Source organism: Gobius niger, assembly GCF_951799975.1.
Source record: "Gobius niger genome assembly, chromosome: 12".
Classification (NCBI taxonomy): Eukaryota; Metazoa; Chordata; class Actinopteri; order Gobiiformes; family Gobiidae; genus Gobius; species Gobius niger.
Genome location: NC_136863.1, coordinates 32,946,789 through 32,966,452, shown reverse-complemented (window position 1 = coordinate 32,966,452; position 19,664 = coordinate 32,946,789). Strand labels below are relative to the sequence as shown.

The 19,664-nt window shown below is 43.5% G+C and overlaps 1 protein-coding gene across 3 annotated transcripts in view; it reads left to right on the top strand.

The window, feature by feature from the left end:
* peak1 (pseudopodium-enriched atypical kinase 1) overlaps positions 1-19,342 on the top strand; it is a 174,550-nt gene extending 155,208 nt beyond the window's left edge. For all 3 annotated transcript variants that reach the window (XM_079567380.1, XM_079567382.1, XM_079567381.1), the window contains 3 exons: positions 925-1,157; positions 12,945-13,732; positions 17,954-19,342. In XM_079567380.1, coding sequence (XP_079423506.1) covers positions 925-1,157; positions 12,945-13,732; positions 17,954-19,330 — 2,398 coding nt within the window. In that variant the 3' untranslated portion in view covers positions 19,331-19,342. The remainder of the gene's footprint in view (positions 1-924; positions 1,158-12,944; positions 13,733-17,953) is intronic.
* The last annotated feature ends 322 nt before the right edge of the window (positions 19,343-19,664 follow it).

Sequence of the window (19,664 nt, the reverse complement as noted above, 5' to 3'; positions counted from 1 at the left end):
TTGATGCATTTTTGTCACTTTTTTGCTGGATTTTTGTCTTTTTTTTTTGCTGGATTTTTGTCATTTTTTTGCTGGATTTTTGTCATTTTTTTGCTGGATTTTTGTCCCTTTTTTGCTGGATTTTGTCACTTTTTTGCTGGATTTTTGTCACTTTTTTTGCTGGATTTTTGGCACTTTTTTGCTGGATTTTTGTCACTTTTTTGCTGGATTTTTGTCATTTTTTTGCTGGATTTTTGTCATTTTTTTGCTGGATTGATTTTTGTCTTTTTTTTGCTGGATTTTTGTCATTTTTTTGCTGGATTTTTGTCATTTTTTTGCTGGATTGATTTTTGTCACTTTTTTGCTGGATTTTTGTCACTTTTTGTCAATCTACATCCTCATTTTCTTCTCGTTTTTTGTCGCCATTTTGAAGAAGCTTTTAGATTTGGAGAATTTGAAAGCTTAGACCTCGCGTTTTTGTCCTGTTTTTTTGTTTTTCATTGCTTTGTTGTTGGGTTTTCATCTCTTTTTTGTCATTTATATGTTGCTTTTCTTTTAAGCGCTTAGATTTGGATAAAGCTTGGTTAAATCGGGCGGTGAGAGGTTAAGGAGGAAAACTGTGAGGCCAGACCAGTGCTCCTCCAGAATACAGGACATATGGCCAGTCCGCCCCTGATTACATGTTTTCCTTTTTTTGACCCTGCACTGAACCTGCATCACGCTTTATTTGTAACTTTTGCTCAAGACTTCATTTTATTTTGAAAGGGAAGACACTGCAGGCAAAGTTCTCTTCTACATGGGTCCTTTTAAGAGTGTATCCTTCATTCTTTCTTTCATCATTGTAACTATGCCAACACGATGATAACATAATCACATCTCATATTCATGTTTGTATATATGTATCATGTTTTCCTGGGTCGGTCATTGTCCTTGTCCTCCCCACAGTCACGTCCCCCTGAGCGTGGGCCGGCCCCGCGATGTGGACTACCCCGGGATCACGCCGCTGCCCTCGAAAGTGGACCTGGGTCTGGTTCTGGGCGAGGACCTCGTGAACCAGGTCCTGGGCTCGGCCGCGGTGAGCGACGGCAGCGCCAGCCTGGGGGAACCCGAGGAGGAGCGGTCCAACCTCTCCCACTCCCCCGCCTCCAGCCAGTGCAGCGCCACCTACAGCAACCTCGGTAAGACGCGCCTCTGAAGAGGGGGAGGGGCTTTAGAGCAGGGCTGTCCAAACCTTTTTCACTGAGGGCCACGTACAGACAAATATACAAACAACTGGGCCGCACTCAGTTGTGTTAAAGTGAGCAAATTCAATCAAATATTAACTATGCTTTTTAATTGAATATGCTTGTGAAAAAAAAAGAGCCTTCATCACAGCTTTCTATTAATGGATTTTCATTTATTCTATATATATTCAATTAAAGCAAAAAAATCTATTATTTTAGAATTTGCAGCAGGCCAATTCAAAGTGGGCCGAGGGCCGCTGGTGACCTGCGGGCCGTAGTTTGGACACCCCTGGTTTAGAGCTTTCTATACGGTGAATGCAAGATTCCCACTGGAATAGGTCATTTTAGATTAATATCGAAAGTTTGATAACACTTTACATTACGGGCCGGTAAGTCCTTGGTACTTACAGTGGTAATTACAGTGGTACTTATTGTGGTATTTAAAGAGGGGGTATCCTGCTTTTGTCAGTCCCATAGCACCAGTCTATATCACACTACAATGATGACAAACCTTCTGTTGGTCTGTAAATGCAGTAAATTAGAATAACTGCCTTGCATAAAATGTCTCTCTCAAAATGGCTGTAGTGAATGTCTTGAAATAGGCCTCTGTCTCTTTAAGAACCTCTGAGCCTTTAGACACGCCCCCTCCACACGCTGTCTGTGGCATCAGTGGGGAGGGGGTTCTGCTGAGGAGCAGTGGTTGGTTACTCGGCTGGTGACCAAAGCTCGGAGGCGTCTCCAGGAGGTGGGGGCGTTCCTAGGAGGACTCAGGCAAACCTATCCCTAAAATGGCCGCCATCAGAGTTTTTACAGATTACTCAGAAATACGTGAATGTGCCAAGGCAACACTTCAGCCATGTTTTTAATGAGGGAATGACAGAATAACATGATGGAAAGCTTGAAAAAGTTGATTTTGCATAATACCCCCCCTTTAAAGGATACTATAGTGAGTATTACAAGTCATGTACTTCTAGATACAGTGGTAACTCTTAGTAATGTAGGTTGTACTTCTTGTTTTCCCTAATGCTGATTTATGTTGTTTTATAGCAGGGGTGGCCAACCCGCGGCTCTCGAGCCGCATGCGGCTCTTGGCCAATCAGAGTGCGGCTCTTTGCATGATTGGATATGTTTAATACAATGCGGCTCTTTGCAAAATAATTGGTAAATATTTCCCATAAACTGTAACAGTCTTTGACCAAAAATCCAACCATCGTCCTACAGACCTGTTTCCATCTCTACATGAATGAGAGTCCGTATCTCTCTCCTTTTCGAGGCGGTGTGTAAAAGGAGCCCGTGCAGCCTCACTCACAGCGGGATGTAGGTTATACAACAGGCAGGCAGATCGTGGCACTAGGATCAGCTTCTGTGCTTTTAAGGTTTCTGATCAGCTACTCTTTATTTGATGTAATTTGGCCACATATTCACAGAAAAAGATCAAAATTAGGAAATGGAAAAAAGCGGAGCTCTTTTGAAGCGTATGATGCGAAGCGCGACATCGTAACGCGGAAATACGCAAAGTCATTGACTTTTCTTTCACATGTGCTATAACTGTAGCAGATGCAACTTAAAACAGAACCTCAGATCCTCCACAGGCTCCTGGTTAAAGTTCATGAACTTTATGCAGCCTAGAGTGCCTTCTCTCTGCACAGTCCAGTCAGGACGAAGCTGCAGGCACTGAGCGCACAGGCCAGGGGCGGATCAGAGTAGGGGGCTCAGTGGGCAGGGCCCCACATACAAACACACCCCAGCATTAAAAAAAATAAAATAATAATAATAATCTAATTCTGTCTCAGTCAGAGCTGAAAGCACAAAATGTCATTTAATATACATGTATTTCAATCTTGTTGAGGAGTAAAACCATTCAATCTAACACAATTATTAAAAAAAAGAAAGAAAAAGGCATAAAGTTATAGTTTATTGTGATTAAATAAAACGGTCACATTCTATTTAATCACAATAAACTACCGCCCCGGAATCTCTCTAATGGTCGGTGCCTTTGTGGCTCTTCACAGGATCAAGGTTGAAAATTTCGGCTCTTGGTCTCTGACTGGTTGGCCACCCCTGTTTTATAGTCACACAATCCTAGAAATGACGTCTGTTTGTAGAAGTACCTCATTTACTACCTATGAATTGCTGCTGTAGTATTCTTGAATTACCAATAAGTACCATAGATGTATCACTGAAACTACTAGAAACTATCATTTAAAGTACATAGAAGTATGACCTTCATTACTTAAGAGTTACCACTGTATCTCTTAGTAACGAGAGATACAGTGGTAACTCTGTACCTCCCAACCCTAACCCAAAACCCTATTGACCCTATTGACCCTTACTTATCCAGTAATTACCACTGTAAGTACCATGGTCCCACCGCCCTGTAATGTAAGTGTTGCCGAGTGGGGTAATCTATCAAAACTTTTCCCTGCTTTGACAAACGAATTTCAAGCAATCTGTCCATAAGGCAGGTTTTTTTCCCCCTTAGTTAAAAAGACGAAGCTTCCTGTTTTACGATCGAGGAAGTAACATCGAGGAAGTAACATCGCGCCGCGCATATTCATTCACACATATTTGCATATTATGTATCCTCGTGTAGCACTAAAGGCGACCGAGATGAGGCTTTTATCCAAATATCAGGCCCCTTCCTTTGTGGGAGACAGCCATGGCGACAAACAAAGCAGTGCCACACACACACGTATGCACAGAAGCTTCAAAGCTTTAGGTTTTATTCCACTCTTGCAACTCTAGTAGCTCCTACTCCTCGGGGCTGCGGGCCACTACCGGGCCACTACCGGGCCACTACCGGGCCACTACCGGGCCACTACCGGGCCACTACCGGGCCATGAGCTGTCCAGTACCAGGCCCGTTTATGTTTGGTCCAAACATCCTTTCAGGCTCTCACAGGACAGAGAGCTGTGTTTATCCCACTGTGAACTGAACAGTCCTGAGAGAAGACTTCATGTGCCGAGGTCCCGCCACTGAAAATAAAGGCAACTTTGGCTGTTATCCTGTTTTTACATGAAAACATAAATGACAAACCTCGCAATACTTTTTTTTCAGTAATGTACAGCAAAGGTTTTATCTTGATATCTCTAAATTACTTTTGTTCCCTTTTCACCTGCAGCGTCTTGTCAACAAAACAGCAGGATTTTGTAAAGTGAAGAGATCAAATGCAAGGCAGGTCAAGTTTATTTGTGGAGCACAATTCATACACAAGGCAATTCAAAGTGCTTCACAGTCGCATAAAATGACAAGAAAACAGATTTTTTTTAAAAACATCAACATAAAAATCAATCAATTACAACAAAAAGCAGGAGTGCAGATAAAATACTTTCAGTTGTCATTATGCTCGAGCAAAAAGAACTGTTTTCAGCCTGGATTTGAACGTTGTCAGAGTTGAGGCCTGTCTCACATCCTCATGAAGACTTGCTGCAAATACACGATGCCCAGTACTGTGCTACGTGCAGAGTACACAGTGTGAATATAGTCGGATTAAGCACTCGAGAAGATCAACATTATCAGGCCAGAAATATCCAAAAACTGTGGGTAGTGGGAGAATCACTCCCACACTGTGATCTCAGTGTGTTTTTACTAATGGAATATTAGCACTGGTTGAATTGGACAGTTCTTTGGACCAAAATATTAAGTCCAAATGATGAAGGTTTATATTGAACTCAGCATGTGCATCTGTACCTATGTTCAGAATAAGAACAGGTGTATTGTGAAGATATAAAATAATAAATGTACATCTCATTTATGTCCAGAATCGTGATGTGGGGGTTTTGTTAGAGCTAGAACAGCTTGAACACAGGAGGAAAAGTGGTAGTGCTGCTATTATCAACAGTACAGATGCACAATATGAGAAAATAGCAGTTTTTGGAAGCCTTTTAGACTTTCTATTGCGTCAGCGCCAGTTCCGAAGTCGTTTGCGTGGATTCCTTGATAAAGTCATCTTTGAAAGTGCGTTTGAATGTCATCTGAAGTCACTAGTGTCTGCTGTAAGGCCCAGCTTCTCCCGTCTGTGTGATGTGACTGATGCAATGTAGTGTTTCCAAACGCTTTAAAGGCTCTGAGCGCAAGAGCTCGCTACCAGGATACAGATCAGAACAAACAAGCAACAGCCGTTTGATGAAAGATTCAAAAAAGATTCAAAAAGATTGTTTGATATTGTCGTTAATATAATAATGAGCTCCACAGCGTTTAGCGTGGGCTTTGCGAAAAAGTCAATTAAGAGTTTAATGGCACGACACCGGCTATTCAGCTATGTGCTAACTAGCGACACTTGCACGGGTATTTTACAAGAAAGAAACAAACAATACTTAAAGGAATAGGCCACCGTTTTTACATACTGAGATACTGAGTAGTTCGAAATCCGCGCAGTAATCTTCACTTTACTGTGCGGATGCCAAATTACTCCTGGTATTATTACGCCTTACAATATAGTCCCCCCTTTTATCCGCTTAGAAAATCCACATTGTTTAATTGTGTGTAATTATACTTTGTAGTGGAACACTTCACGTAACCATATTTAAATAGGGAAAACGTGGAAGAGCTTGGTAGCTTCTATCTTGACCTGTTTTGGAGCTATAGAGGAGAGAGGGAGAGGCTAAATGCTAACGCCGTCTGCGCTGTGTTTACGTGACTGAAGGCACGGGTGAAGATCAGACAGGTCCTAAAGAACTCGTCAAAGCTCAGGTAAGAACAGATCTCAGTATGTAAAAACGGTGGCCTGTTCCTTTAAAAATATGACAAAATTACTTACTATAATTTTGCAGTTTGAAACGTTTTAGACAAATCTTCAGTTTTACCTTGTATGTTTCATGTCACATTTTTTATGTTGGACCCCGACACGTGAGCGGGAGTGGGTGGGGCTGTTGAGCTCTATTGTCAGCTGGACTCTGTGTTTGAGTGCTACTATGGCCCTGTCCACATTAAGTCAAGCTCAGTAACTCAGTAGGCACATTGAGTTGTGTATGAAATAAACATGCCTTGCTTTGCTAAATGCTTTTTTTTAATATATATTCAGTCTGTGTTTTTTGGACTCACGGTGAGAGTTTGGACGTTGATGGATTTTCTGCTTTAGTCCCGTGAGCTTTGAAGAATCAATTCTCCTCATCTCTTTGGAATAGAATCCATTCAGAAGTATATTTACAGCGACGTCATCGTTTATCATTTAGATGCTTACTGCACATGTGTTTTCTCCAATGGCCGCTGGCTGCTCTGCTTTATGACCACGACACTGGGGGCCGCCATTGCTGTAGTACCTCCATATCGTCACTAGGCCCCCATTGAAAACCAGGCTGGTTTTCGTAATATGAATGTTTGAAATCTCGTACTTAATGAGGGTCAGACTGTTAGCATTGGAGCAGCGCGAGCTACACGTCACGCAAGGGCCGAGTCTACGGTGAAAATCCCGCCCTTATGCCCTTTTTAGGAACATGCTTCATCAGAGCTGGGGAGGAGGAGTCTGTAAATCCTCCATGAGTTCCCCCTCGGCCGTTGTCATTACGGTAAACGGGGAGGAGTGAGCAGAAGCTGTCCATTATTTTTTACAGTCTATCGTTATCTTCAGCCTTGTTCTCTTATCTTTGGCCGGGCCACAGCGCCTCACACAGGCCTGGCAGATGCATCGCGGCGTTTTTACAAATGTGAGTCAGTCCATGTGGATGTTGTTGTGCTGGCTCCGTCTTTACAGAGAAATATGGGGGACGTCTCCGTGTTGATATAGACTGTCTACTATGAAGGAAAACTCCTGGCCTGCTGGAGAACTTACACAAACTTATCTCTGTAGCATAAAGTCCCCTGCAATCGACGAAATGATCTGAAGTCTCTTTCCCTCTGTGTTGTAATACTCGTGATTTTCCCACACCGGCTTTGACTTTGTGATTATCCCTCTCTCTCTCTCTCTCTCACTTCCCTCGCTCTGCTTCATACACGGCTGAGGCTCAGGCTGGCTTCAGGCACATTGGGCAGTGGGAAGCAGAGCGCTTCATCCCGGGTTCTTCAGGGGGACCACGTGGACACTGCTTTAAGGACAGGAACGCTTTCTATTATTTACATTTACCAAAAAGAATAGAAGACCGAGGGTATGTTGTCGTCGTTTGCTCTCTTTTTTTTACTTCTGTTTTCCTATTTATCCTTGGTGACTCTGTTTCTGTAAATTCCATCATCCACCACCTGATCCTCAATGCAATTCCCCATTTTCTCCTTTTAAATGTCTCCATGGCAACACGTTTTTTTCTCCACCTCCCTTTTCGTTCGTGAATATTAGGTAATCTACGCTCCGGTTTGTTCTGAGCTGTTGCGTTAGTTTCAAACAGGTTTCTGAATCTATTTTGATGCAAAGGAACTGCAACTACAAACAGTGTAAAGTATTATTCACTTTTTCTCCTGTCAGTGTCAGGCAGGAAACTGAGGCCACAACTATGGGCTTTAGACGGGTTGGACATTGACTGTTCTATACAGGAAAGGCTTGCATTGCTTCATCACTGTATTGGAGAAATATGCAATTTGTCTTTTGTTCAAATGTTGCAGCTGCAGTTAGATTTGTGATGTATTGTTTGAAGATGGTTGATTGTGCACATTTCAAGTAGTTTTGGCCTCACAGCAGCCACAATATACAACAAGACACATAAAAAAACAAGTAAAATCGATCAAAACAAATACAGAAAGATTCAAATACTTCCATTTCCAGAGGCATCGGTAAACAGCTGTGTTTTCTCAGGATTATACAGTTGTATATTGACAATAAAGTTCTTCATTCATTCATTCATTGCAAATCAAAATGGAATGCTAAGAACTAGCAAATCGCAAAGGCAGAGATTGTAAGTTTAGGACCCAGTACAAACTGATAAAGGAACAGGCCACCGTTTTTACATACTGAGATATGTTCTTACCTTAGCTTTGACGAATTCTTTAGGACCTGTCTGATCTTCCCCCGTGCCTTCAGTCACGTAAACACAGCGCAGACGGCGTTAGCATTTAGCCTCTCCCTCTCTCCTCTATAGCACCAGGAGTAGTTCGAAATCCGCGCAGTAATCTTCACTTTACTGTGCAGATGCCAAATTACTCCTGGTATTATTACGCCTTACAATATAGTTCCCCCTTTTATCCGCTTAGAAAATCCACATTGTTTAATTTTGTGTAATTATACTTTGTAGTGGAACACTTCACGTAACCATATTTAAATAGGGAAAACGTGGAAGAGCTTGGTAGCTTCTATCTTGACCTGTTTTGGAGCTATAGAGGAGAGAGGGAGAGGCTAAATGCTAACGCCGTCTGCGCTGTGTTTACGTGACTGAAGATCAGACAGGTCCTAATGAACTCGTCAAAGCTCAGGTAAGAACATACCTCAGTGTGGAAAAACGGTGGCCTGTTCCTTTAAATATTCTGTCCTTGTTTTGTCTTAATACAAGCTGGAAAAACTTTGAAAACATGGCTGCTTGGGTCCTGACCAAAGCCATGTTAGTCCAGTGCTCAGGTCTGTACACTGGCTTCCTGTTGCTCAGAGTGTACAAGCCTCTTTATAGTCAAGCACGTGAGCCGTGTGAACCACCTCGGGCTCTGAAGACCTCAGGGAGCGGGCTGCTGGCGGTTTCCTAGAGTCAGGACTAAACACGGTGAGGCTGTGTTCAAGTTTTCTGCAGCAAAAATCTGGAACATCATCCCTGAGGACGCGAAACAAACTTCAACTCTGAAGAGACGTGAACACTCTGAGCACCAGGAGGCCAGTGCACAGACCTGAGCACTGGACTAACACGGTTTTGGTCAGACTCGAGCTGCCGTGAAGTTTTTTTCAGCTTGTTTTTTGAGAGTCCTTTGAGCAGCTGTCACAGAGCCCTTTTCCACCAAGCTGGTTCTGGGCCAGTTCCAGTTTCAGAACCGGTTCTTTCGTTTTCCACTGAAAAAACGCCGGCTCTTGGTTCCAAATCTGGGAACCAATTAAAAGCTGGACCAAAAAACGAGCACCAGTGATGTCAGCGGCTGGGGGCGTGGCTCTCTCCTCCAACAAACAATCTATATTAGTTAGTTTGTGCTTAGAACTTCCTGGAGAAGCCAAAACAGTCTCTGTGGAGGAAACCGTTGTTCTGCTTTGTGATCTTCAGCTAAAACAAGAGTTAGAAAGAAGAAATCAAAATGTTAACGGCTGCTGTGACCGAAACATAAACTTATTTTTCTGTATTTTATAACCAGAAGTGGCTTTAGTGAGATGTTACTTGCTATGACAATGGGCACAGCTCTCATTTTGGTGGAAAACTAAGTCAGTCTGGAACCAACCCGGCACCAGAACCAGCTCTGAACCAGCACCTTGGTGGAAAAGCCCTAACAGTGGTCTGACCTCCTAGAGACAAACATATGGATTAGTCACACTTTAGACACTAAACTGATATCTAAATCATATAGAACATAAATATACAAAATACATCAGACCCCGTAGCGACAGAATAGTTAACAGTTTGTACTCAGTCCTAAATTTGCAATTATTGCCTTTGCGATTTGCTAGTTTCTACAGTTCCATTTTCAAGTGCAATGAATGAATGAAGATTTTTTTGTCATTATACATTTGTACAACCTGAGCCTTCAGTTTGCAAACTCAAACTTACTCAATATTCAATTTAACGCACTTATCACGGCTCGTCTTCCTCCCTCTGAGTTGGTGTCGAGGTCTTGTGTAACCGGGCCGGTCCAGATCTCAAGTGGACTGTTTCTGTTGTGTCTCGGATTAGACCGGTCTAAGAGCACATTAAAGATATTGGTTCCAGAGGATTAGGCGGACTTCATCCCGACCGCCGCTGTCTCTCCAAGGATTTCCCTCTCGGAGATTATGGCACGTGTGAGTGGAGAGTTCTAGTTCACAGACAAGTCAGAGCGTTTTACGTGAGGGTTAGTTCACAACTGGTGTGGAGGGACCCAAAAGAGGCTCGCAGGATCCTTTTCAGAGGGCCATTGGTAACAACTACAAATCGGATAAATTGGTAATTGATTCTAAAACCTTCAATGAACGGGCTCCAGGTCTAAAGAAAACATAAATCAAATCAGATAACTAGAGCAGCCTGAAGAGATGACCGCTGGATGCTTTTCAGGACAAGTGCATTTGGGCAGCCGTCCTTTTCCAGCTCACATCAGAGAGTGAGATCATGCAGCAAAGCCCTAAGACCTAAGACCAAAGACATGATCTCGAAATGACACTCAATTTGTAAATGGAGCTTTTAAACAGTGTTTTGATGAGGTTTGAATGTAATATGTTTATGCATCATTGTCTGTGCTGCCAAAAGGACTAGAGATGGAAATGAGCTGCATGGGCTATGATCTCAAATATTAATGTATTTCAAGTTTCACGTTTAATGGTTTTGTATAGCCCAATATCACAACAGAAGTGGCCTCACAGCTGCACCAAACATCAAGGCAATAAAACAGAGGAATAAATGTGACAGTTTAAAGTTCAGGTGAATCCAGGCAAATATAATGTCCAATAGGAGGCAGCGACGAGCGGCGTGGGCGTCCCCCGTCCTTAGACTCTCCAGCACGGCAAGGAAAAACTCAAAAACCCGGCAGGAGAAAAAAGAAACCTTGGGGAGAACCACAGAAGGAGAGATCCACTCCCACGGACGGACAGGCTATAGAGACCCAGGGCCGAAGGATCCCTCAGCAGACGGGCCAAGATCACAGACCGTCCAGGCCTCAGATTCCAGAATGCAGGTTCCTCCGTTCGATCTAGACAGGCACTCCCGAGGGGGGGGGGGCAGGAGACACCATGTGAATAGTGATGAACAGATTACAGATAAATTAAATATTGTATCATGATAAGACAAAGTCTGCAGTAAGAAGAAGAGGACAGTGTCCAATGTGCACATGTATTGTTCCTTCACAAAATAAATATTCATGAATGTAAAATGGTAAAATGCCACATACAAGTAACTGCCACTAAAATGGCTGTAAGAATTTTGGAAAAGACCTAATATATTTTTAATTGATGAACAATGTAGGTTTTAGATAAAGATTCAGTTCACAGAACACATAGTAAAAAAAGAACAAAAAGCCTCAGAAGTGTTAACACGCCAGACGCTGTGTCTGGTACATTCTCCTCTTTTCCAAAGTCCGACACAAATCCTTCTCCCTCCATTATCTTTTCCTCAGCTGCTCTCCAGAGAACAATAAAAGTCCAATCAACCTCTCGCCCTCCAGCCCCCTCGGTCACTTCTCAAGCCGGGGATAAGTTTGCCTCTTTAAACCACTGGGATCAACTTGACTTCTCCCTCCCGAGACACTTCCCCGGGTCCATCTCCTGACCGAGAGTGGCTGTGCGAGTCGGGGGGGCCAATGGGAGTTGGGAGTAACTCTCGAACAGAGTATTCAAAGTGAAATATATCCGTCTTCTCAGAAACTCTTGGGTTTAACATATCATGAAAATATGCATAAAGTCATTGGAATTAAAGTTCAGCCATGAAAAGTTTTAGTCTGGCATAGTTGTAGGATTTATTAATAAGGATCATGTACTTAATAGTCATACACTTTTCAACTTTGCAGCATAGCCAGTTTTGATCCACTTTTATTTTGTTTAATATTATGTCATTATGTTTAATGGCCGCCATTGTCCTGGCGAACCAAACAGTTTTCACCACTACAGTCATCTTTGCCCCTCTAAAAAAAGATTGATTTGGGATTATAGCTCCTTTAACCTCCTTTAACCTTAAGTCAGTTTAATGTTTAGTATAAACCTACTGTAGACAGTGGCTAGCATGAGCATGAAGCTAACGTTAGCATAATGGTTAGCATTCACTGTTATACAAATTTGGCCCCTTTCCGTTTCTCTGTATGTTTGGTAGAAAATACATCCACATCCAGATGCTGTAGCTTTGATAAAGAGTTCAGGACTTTGATGCTATATCGCTAAGTATCATCGGATTAGCAGTGATAATAAAGTAATAGAAATTTTAAAAGGTAAAACACAGGAGACACTTGGTCTCTACACTGAGTTCGATGTATTTACCAGTAGTGACCCACACTGAAAAAAGTAATTAACTAGATCAGTATAAACATCTCAATTTGAGCACAATAATCCAAATTTTAGTTGTTTTGACTGGTTAAGAAGTTGTTGGGCATTTGTCCCAGATTATTTCACTTGTTCTGAGATGTTTCTGACTCGTTTCGATACATTTCGTCCTTATTTCAGGTCATTTTCTTTGCCAATGGGGCGAGAAAATCGGTCTTGTCTCATTGGCAATTTTACTTTCTTATTTTAAGCAAGATTGACCCTAGAACTGGTCTGAAATGTCCTCAAACAAGCAAAGCAAACTTGGTCCGATCAGGAAAAGTGTCTAAATGAGTGAAAACCGCTCAAAACAAGAAACATTTCCTCAATTCTAGTCATTTAAGCCGATGCTTGATATTCACTTAGCAGCTAACGGAGTTGTTCCACGGCTTGTTTTTCTCACTATTTATACTGTTTTTATCTAATGTTAGTCTATGCAAAATGCTTGCTAACGCCCACAAACATGGTGGATCTCTATGGTAACTTTCTAGCTTTATTACAGCTATAGCTCCATGTCTTCAAGTTCCAAACACGGCTCTCCCTCCCACGCAGTAATCCCACAGTTTGGTTCGTCGCTGTCAGCGGTGCAGCGTTATGCAAATGGCCCGCACTCTTTTAATGAAGCTAATGAAGGGAACAGCATGCGCCTCTCAGGAAGGAGGTCACATCGACAACACATCCCGATAAACCCCCGTCTCCCGTCTGTTTTCCAGGTCAATCCCGCGCCAACATGATCCCGATGAAGCAGCCTCGCAACATGAAATCGTCCAACGACACCCTGGCCTCCCTCGATTTGGACGACCCGCCCCAGAGAGACACCCCCCCGCCTCTGCCCAAGAAAAACGTCCCGCGATCCTGCACGGAACCCAGTCTAGGGTCCAACAAAGACCCGCAGCTGGTCCCGAAGCCGAAGGGCGAGGCCAAGCCCGGCGGGACCAACCTGAGCGTGGCCAACCCCCTGTACGACCTGGACTCCACCTGGGAGACGGCCAGCCAGAGTTCGTCGCTCAGCTCCGAGCCGCACCGCCTGCACGACCACGAGAGCGGGGACTCGCTGGAGAGGAACCACCAAAGCCGTCCCGCCAACAGTATGTCCTGCCTGCTGGCTCAAAGCTCCGCGCCGAGAGAAAGAAAGGGGTATTTGAGTACGGAGTGTCTGGCTGGACGGGCCAGGACAACCAACCGAGGCGGCGGTGGAAGCGGTGGAAGCGGCGGGGCGGCGAAGCATCAGCAAGCCCCAAAACCCGCGCTCTACAAGGGGCTGGACAGCTGGGACGAGGTGGTCGGGAGGATACGGGGCCTCCACATGGACACGTTGAGGAAACTGTCGAGCAAGTGCGAAGACAGGTTCATGGCGGGACAGAAGGACCACTTGAGGTTCGGGACGGACAGCTGGTCCCACTTCAGGCTGGTCACCGGGAAGCCCTGCTGCGAGGCGGGCGACGCCGTCTACTACACCGCGTCCTACGCCAAGGACCCGTCCGTCAACTACGCCATCAAGGTGAGACCGTTTTTTTAAATGAGCTGTGACCAAAACGCAATGAAAAAGTGGCAGCAATGCTAGGAGAATTCTTGTTTTGTAGGTCTTAGCTTTCAAATGAGGCATTACACTATAAGCGCCGCTTTTAAAGCTTGTGGGTAAAACAGAACTGGAGAAAATGTGCTTGGTTAAAGGGACTAGATGCAAGTTGGTCATTTTTATGCTCACTACTGCCACCTCAGGTCTTACGCGTAACTACAGGGTCTATATTAAGCTCGTGCATGACGGCACTTCAGACCCGAATGAACACCTTTCTGAGCGACAGTGCAGAGTTTTAGAGGCAGTTGTGGTAAACAGGTCTGGGCTCATACTACACAATAGGAAAATACTTAATTTGAACATTTTTAAACTCTTTATAGTCCCTTTAAGGCCGGGTTTAAGAAGTGTTACTGAAAGATCTGTTATAAAATAAAACGTTTGCCTTATTCCCAATGTTAAATGCTCGATAAATCAGGGAATGAATTGGATCAACAAATCCTTCTAGGAAAAACAAATACTTATCCTACAATCTAGGAAAACTGCATTTCGACAATTGTCCTTTGAAGTCACAATTTCTCACCTAAAAGGATGAAGGTTCAGTGTATTGTGTAGATCCCTCAATTTTGTTGTTGCCTCGTAAAAGCTTATGTGTTTAAAGACCAATCTGCCCCAAACCTGCAACTGCCCGTCCTTAAATTGAAACCTCTTAGTTGCTACAGGTGAAGTTAGAGAAGTAGTTTATGCACAGGTAGAAGTATAGAGTAAGTGACCTAATAACTGCAGTCGTTGTCTGAAGCTGAAGCTAGTTTTCCACCACATCTTTATACAAATTGGCCTGTTGCTTATTCTCTTGTCAACACACATCACACACATTAAAGGAGCAAGGCCGTGGGAACCCAGGGTGCTGAGGGCGCTGCAGCACCCCCTGGTGGATAGTTTGTGAACTGCAGGCAATATTAACCCCTTAACTCCCACCTGAACCGAGCACATTTTCTCCAGCTTTGCCCCAATCCAAAAGCTTCTGGAAAGAAGGTGTGAAAATAGCAACAAAACTGAGACGAAAACAAGGATGGAAATGTGAAAAAAAAGTGAGAAAACATTGACGAAAAGGTGACAAAAAATTTACAAAAAATGACAAAAATTGAGAAAAAATTTACGAAAAATTTGACGAAAAATTGAGAAAAAATTGAGAAAAAATTGACGAAAAAGTAAAAAAAAAATGAGAAAAATTTGACGAAAAATTGAGAAAAAAATTACAAAAAATGACAAAAAATTACAAAAATTGACAAAAAAGTGAAAAAAAAATTACGAAAAATTGAGAAAACATTGACGAAAAAGTGAAAAAAACATTTTTTTAAATGACAAAAATTGACAAAAAATTAACCAAAAATTGAGAAAAATTTGACGAAAAATTTAGAAAAAATTGCAGAAAAAGTATTTGACAACAAAAATGTGAATAATTTGATGAAAAAGTGACAAAAAAGTCACTAAAATTTGACAGAAATGAGACGACTGCCCAACAAAAAAAGTGATGAAAAAAAATCTGACGTGAGGAAAAAGATCCATTTAGTTTTGTAGGTCTTTCAAATGAGGTGTTACACTGGCCTACAGGATTTGGGTAAAGCTGAACTGGAGAAAATGCTCTCGGTTCAGGCGGGAGTTAAGAGGTTAATAAACAGGATTTATGCACAGAAAAAGTATTTTGGGGGTAAATTTTGTCCCTCAGCGCCCCCTCACTAAAACATCTTCCCACGGCTCTGAAGGAGCAAAAACGAGGCCCCAATTCTAGCTTCCTGGCAAACTTTTCTAAATCAAAACAAGAACCGAGAGATGAAGGGGGCATTATTAACTGTGCTTCTCTCTGCCGCACTTCAAAGCCCTGTGTTTTCGGCGGCGCTTTTATAAATAAGGCAAACACGGACGGCGGCGGGAGGGAAGAAGTCGGCCAATTAAGGCTTTTCCTCCGCTGCTCATGCTAATGGGCTCGCGCGGACGTCGCTGAACCTGCGGCAAATGAGTCCCTACATCGTGTCATTTTAATGTGGACAGAGCGGTTCGAAATGTACCGAGTATGTGGAAGATTCAGAGAAGACTTCAGTGGCGGAAAGCAACAAAGTGTCATGTATTTTTAAATTTACTCATGACTATTTTATTGAAAACGTTTTGCTTTTACTATTTCCGAGAAGTGTGAGGTAGTGTAAATGTAGCTGTAACAATAGAACGTTTTTTTTTTCTGTTTTTTAAAGCCTGGAGTAGGGCTGCTCGATTATTGAAAAAATAATAATCACGATTATTTTTGTCATAATTGAAATCACGATTATTCAAACGATTATTTGTTGCCTTTAAAAAAATCCATCAAAAAGTGACAAAAATCCATCAAAAAAGTGACAAAAATCCAGCAAAAAAGTGACAAAAATCCAGCAAAAAAGTGACAAAAATCCATTAAAAAAAGACAAAAGTTCATCAAAAAAGTGACAAAAATCCATCAAAAAAAGTGACAAAAATCCATCAAAAAAATGACAAAAATCCATCAAAAAAGTGACAAAAATCCATCAAAAAAGTGACAAAAATATATCAAAAAAGTGACAAAAATATATAAAAAAAAAGTGACAAAAATCCATCAAAAAAGTGACAAAAATCCATCAAAAAGTGACAAAAATCCATTAAAAAAAGACAAAAATCCAGCAGAAAAAAGGCAAAAATCCAACAAAAAAGTGACAAAAATCCAGCAAAAAAGTGACAAAAATCCATCAAAAAAGTGACAAAAATCCATCCAAAAAAAAGACAAAAATCCAGCAAAAAAGTGACAAAAATCCATCCAAAAAAAAGACAAAAATCCAGCAAAAAAGTGACAAAAATCCATCCAAAAAAAAGACAAAAATCCAGCAAAAAAGTGACAAAAATCCATAAAAAAAGACAAAAATCCATCAAAAAAGTGACAAAAATCCAGCAAAAAAGTGACAAAAATCCAGGAAAAAAGTGACAAAAATCCATAAAAAAAGACAAAAATCCAGCAGAAAAAAGGCAAAAATCCATCAAAAAAGTGACAAAAATCCATCAAAAAAGTGACAAAAATCCATCAAAAAAGTGACAAAAATATATAAAAAAGTGACAAAAATATATTAAAAAAAAGTGACAAAAATCCAGCAAAAAAGTGACAAAAATATATCAAAAAAGTGACAAAAATATATAAAAAAAAAGTGACAAAAATCCATCAAAAAAGTGACAAAAATCCATCAAAAAAGTGACAAAAATCCATCAAAAAGTGACAAAAATCCATTAAAAAAAGACAAAAATCCAGCAGAAAAAGTGACAAAAATCCAGCAAAAAAGTGACAAAAATCCAGCAAAAAAGTGACAAAAATCCATCAAAAAAGTGACAAAAATCCAGCAAAAAAGTGACAAAAATCCAGCAAAAAAGTGACAAAAATCCATCAAAAAAGTGACAAAAATCCAGCAAAAAAGTGACAAAAATCCATCAAAAAAGTGACAAAAATCCAGCAAAAAAGTGACAAAAATCCATAAAAAAAGACAAAAATCCAGCAGAAAAAAGGCAAAAATCCATCAAAAAAGTGACAAAAATCCATCAAAAAAGTGACAAAAATCCAGGAAAAAAGTGACAAAAATCCATAAAAAAAGACAAAAATCCATAAAAAAAGTGACAAAAATCCAAATAAATAAATAAATAAATAAATAAAAATATTGAAAAAAATAAAATAAAATTATAATCGTTTTTTTGAGATTATGCTAGTTTTGTAATCGTTTACTGTTGTAATCGAAATCGTAATCGAATTTCGATTAACTGCACAGCCCTAGCCTGGAGCTGCAAAGACTGTGAAGAAGTGGCGAGTTTAGTCCCGAGGTGTTAAGAGTCAGAACAATAATCCAGCCTGTGCCCTCAGAGCAAACATGTTAAAACAAACGGAGCGCGTGCATTCCTGGAGAGTGACACAGTCGGCGCTGAAGGGGAGGCGGCTTTGTGAGCGTCTCATAAAAGCTGCGTAAATCAGAGCACAGACCACCGAGGTCAAAGTCAACTAGGACAAAGCACTCCAGATAAATCATCAACTGGTTTGTGCAGAGTTGAAAAGGAGCGTGGGTGTTTGTGGAAGCTCGTGCCAATAATCTTATATATTTATTACTAAACATGTGGCCTGTGTGAAGTCCCACACGCTGAGTGACCGTCCTCTCTGTGTGTGTCCAGATCTGCAGGAGCAAAGTGAAGGAGACGCAGCAGCAGTTCTTCCACAGCCTGGCCGTGAGACAGAGTCTGCCCGTGCACTTCAACATCCAGCAGGACTGTGGACACTTCCTGGCTGATGTCCCGGGACGCCTGCTGCCCTGGGAGGAGGAGGAGGAGGAGGAAGAGGAGGAGGAGCTGAAAGACAAAGAAAGTGATGAAGCCCAAACCAAAGACTCTAAAGAGAACGGTAAACTGGAGAAAGCCCCGTCGGCCGCAGGGCTGGCCTGTGGGTCTTTGAGGAGTCGGGTGGTGGTGATCACTCGGGAGGTCCCGTTTCAGACGGTGGCAGACTTTGTGCGGGACGGCGTGTCCCGGCACACTCTGAACCCGGAGCTGTATGAGCGACAGGTGTGCCTCCTCCTGCTGCAGCTGTGCTCAGGACTGGAGCACATGAAGCCCTTCCATGTGACGCACTGTGACCTGCGCCTGGAGAACCTGCTGCTGGTGCACTGCGCGCCCCCCAGCACTCAGGACGCCCCAGAACAGAACAACAACAGCAGCGGCTCTATGACCAACAACAGTGGCTCTACGGCCAACCTGGCGAGTGCTGCCAGCGCCGCCTCTAATGCCACGTGCCCCGCCCGCCTCATCATCAGTAACTTCTCTCAGGCCAAACAGAAGTCCTCTCTGATGGTCGACCCCGGCACTCTGCGGGACCAGTCCCGTCTGGCTCCCGAAATCATCACAGCCACTCAGTACCGAAAGTGTGACGAGTTTCAGACCGGGATCTTGATCTATGAGATGCTGCACCGGCCCAACCCGTTTGAGGAGCACCCTGAGCTGAAGGAGAGGGAGTACACGTGGGCCGACCTGCCCCCCCTGCCGGTGCGCTCGCTGTACTCCCAGGGCCTGCAGCAGCTGGCCCGTCTGCTCCTCACAGTCAACCCCTCAGAGAGGATCCGTATGACGGAGGCCCGCGCCTGCCTGCAGTGCCTGCTGTGGGGGCCCCGGGAGGACCTGTTCACAGCCCTGGGCTGCAGCAGCACGGGGCCCCTGTCAGGAGCGCCTCACCGCGAGGCCACCCTGCAGAACTGGCTGGACCTGAAGAGGACTCTGATGATGATCAAGTTCGCGGAGCGCTCCATGGACTCTGGCTGCGGGGTGAGCCTGGAGGACTGGCTCTGCTGTCAGTACCTGGCCTTCGCCTCCACGGAGTCCCTCAGCCGCGTGGTGCACATCCTGCAGCAGCCACAGGGGGGCGCCCACAATCACAACCACAATCTGGGGCAGAGCCAGAGCCAGAGCCAAACCCAGAGCCAGGCTCAGAGTGGCCCCACACACCCGGCCCACAGCAGTACTCCCCTCACTCACCTCCACCTGACCCCGTCCCAGCTCTGACTGTCCCAGCTCTGACTGTCCCAGCTCTGACTGTCCCAGCCCTGACTGTCCCAGCCCTGACTGTCCCAGCTCTGACTGTCTCAGCCCTGACTGTCTCAGCCCTGACTGTCCCAGCTCTGACCCCGTCCCAGCCCTGACTGTCCCAGCCCTGACTGTCCCAGCTCTGACTGTCCCAGCCCTGACTGTCCCAGCCCTGACTGTCCCAGCTCTGACTGTCTCAGCCCTGACTGTCTCAGCCCTGACTGTCCCAGCTCTGACCCCGTCCCAGCCCTGACTGTCCCAGCTCTGACTGTCCCAGCCCTGACTGTCCCAGCCCTGACTGTCCCAGCTCTGA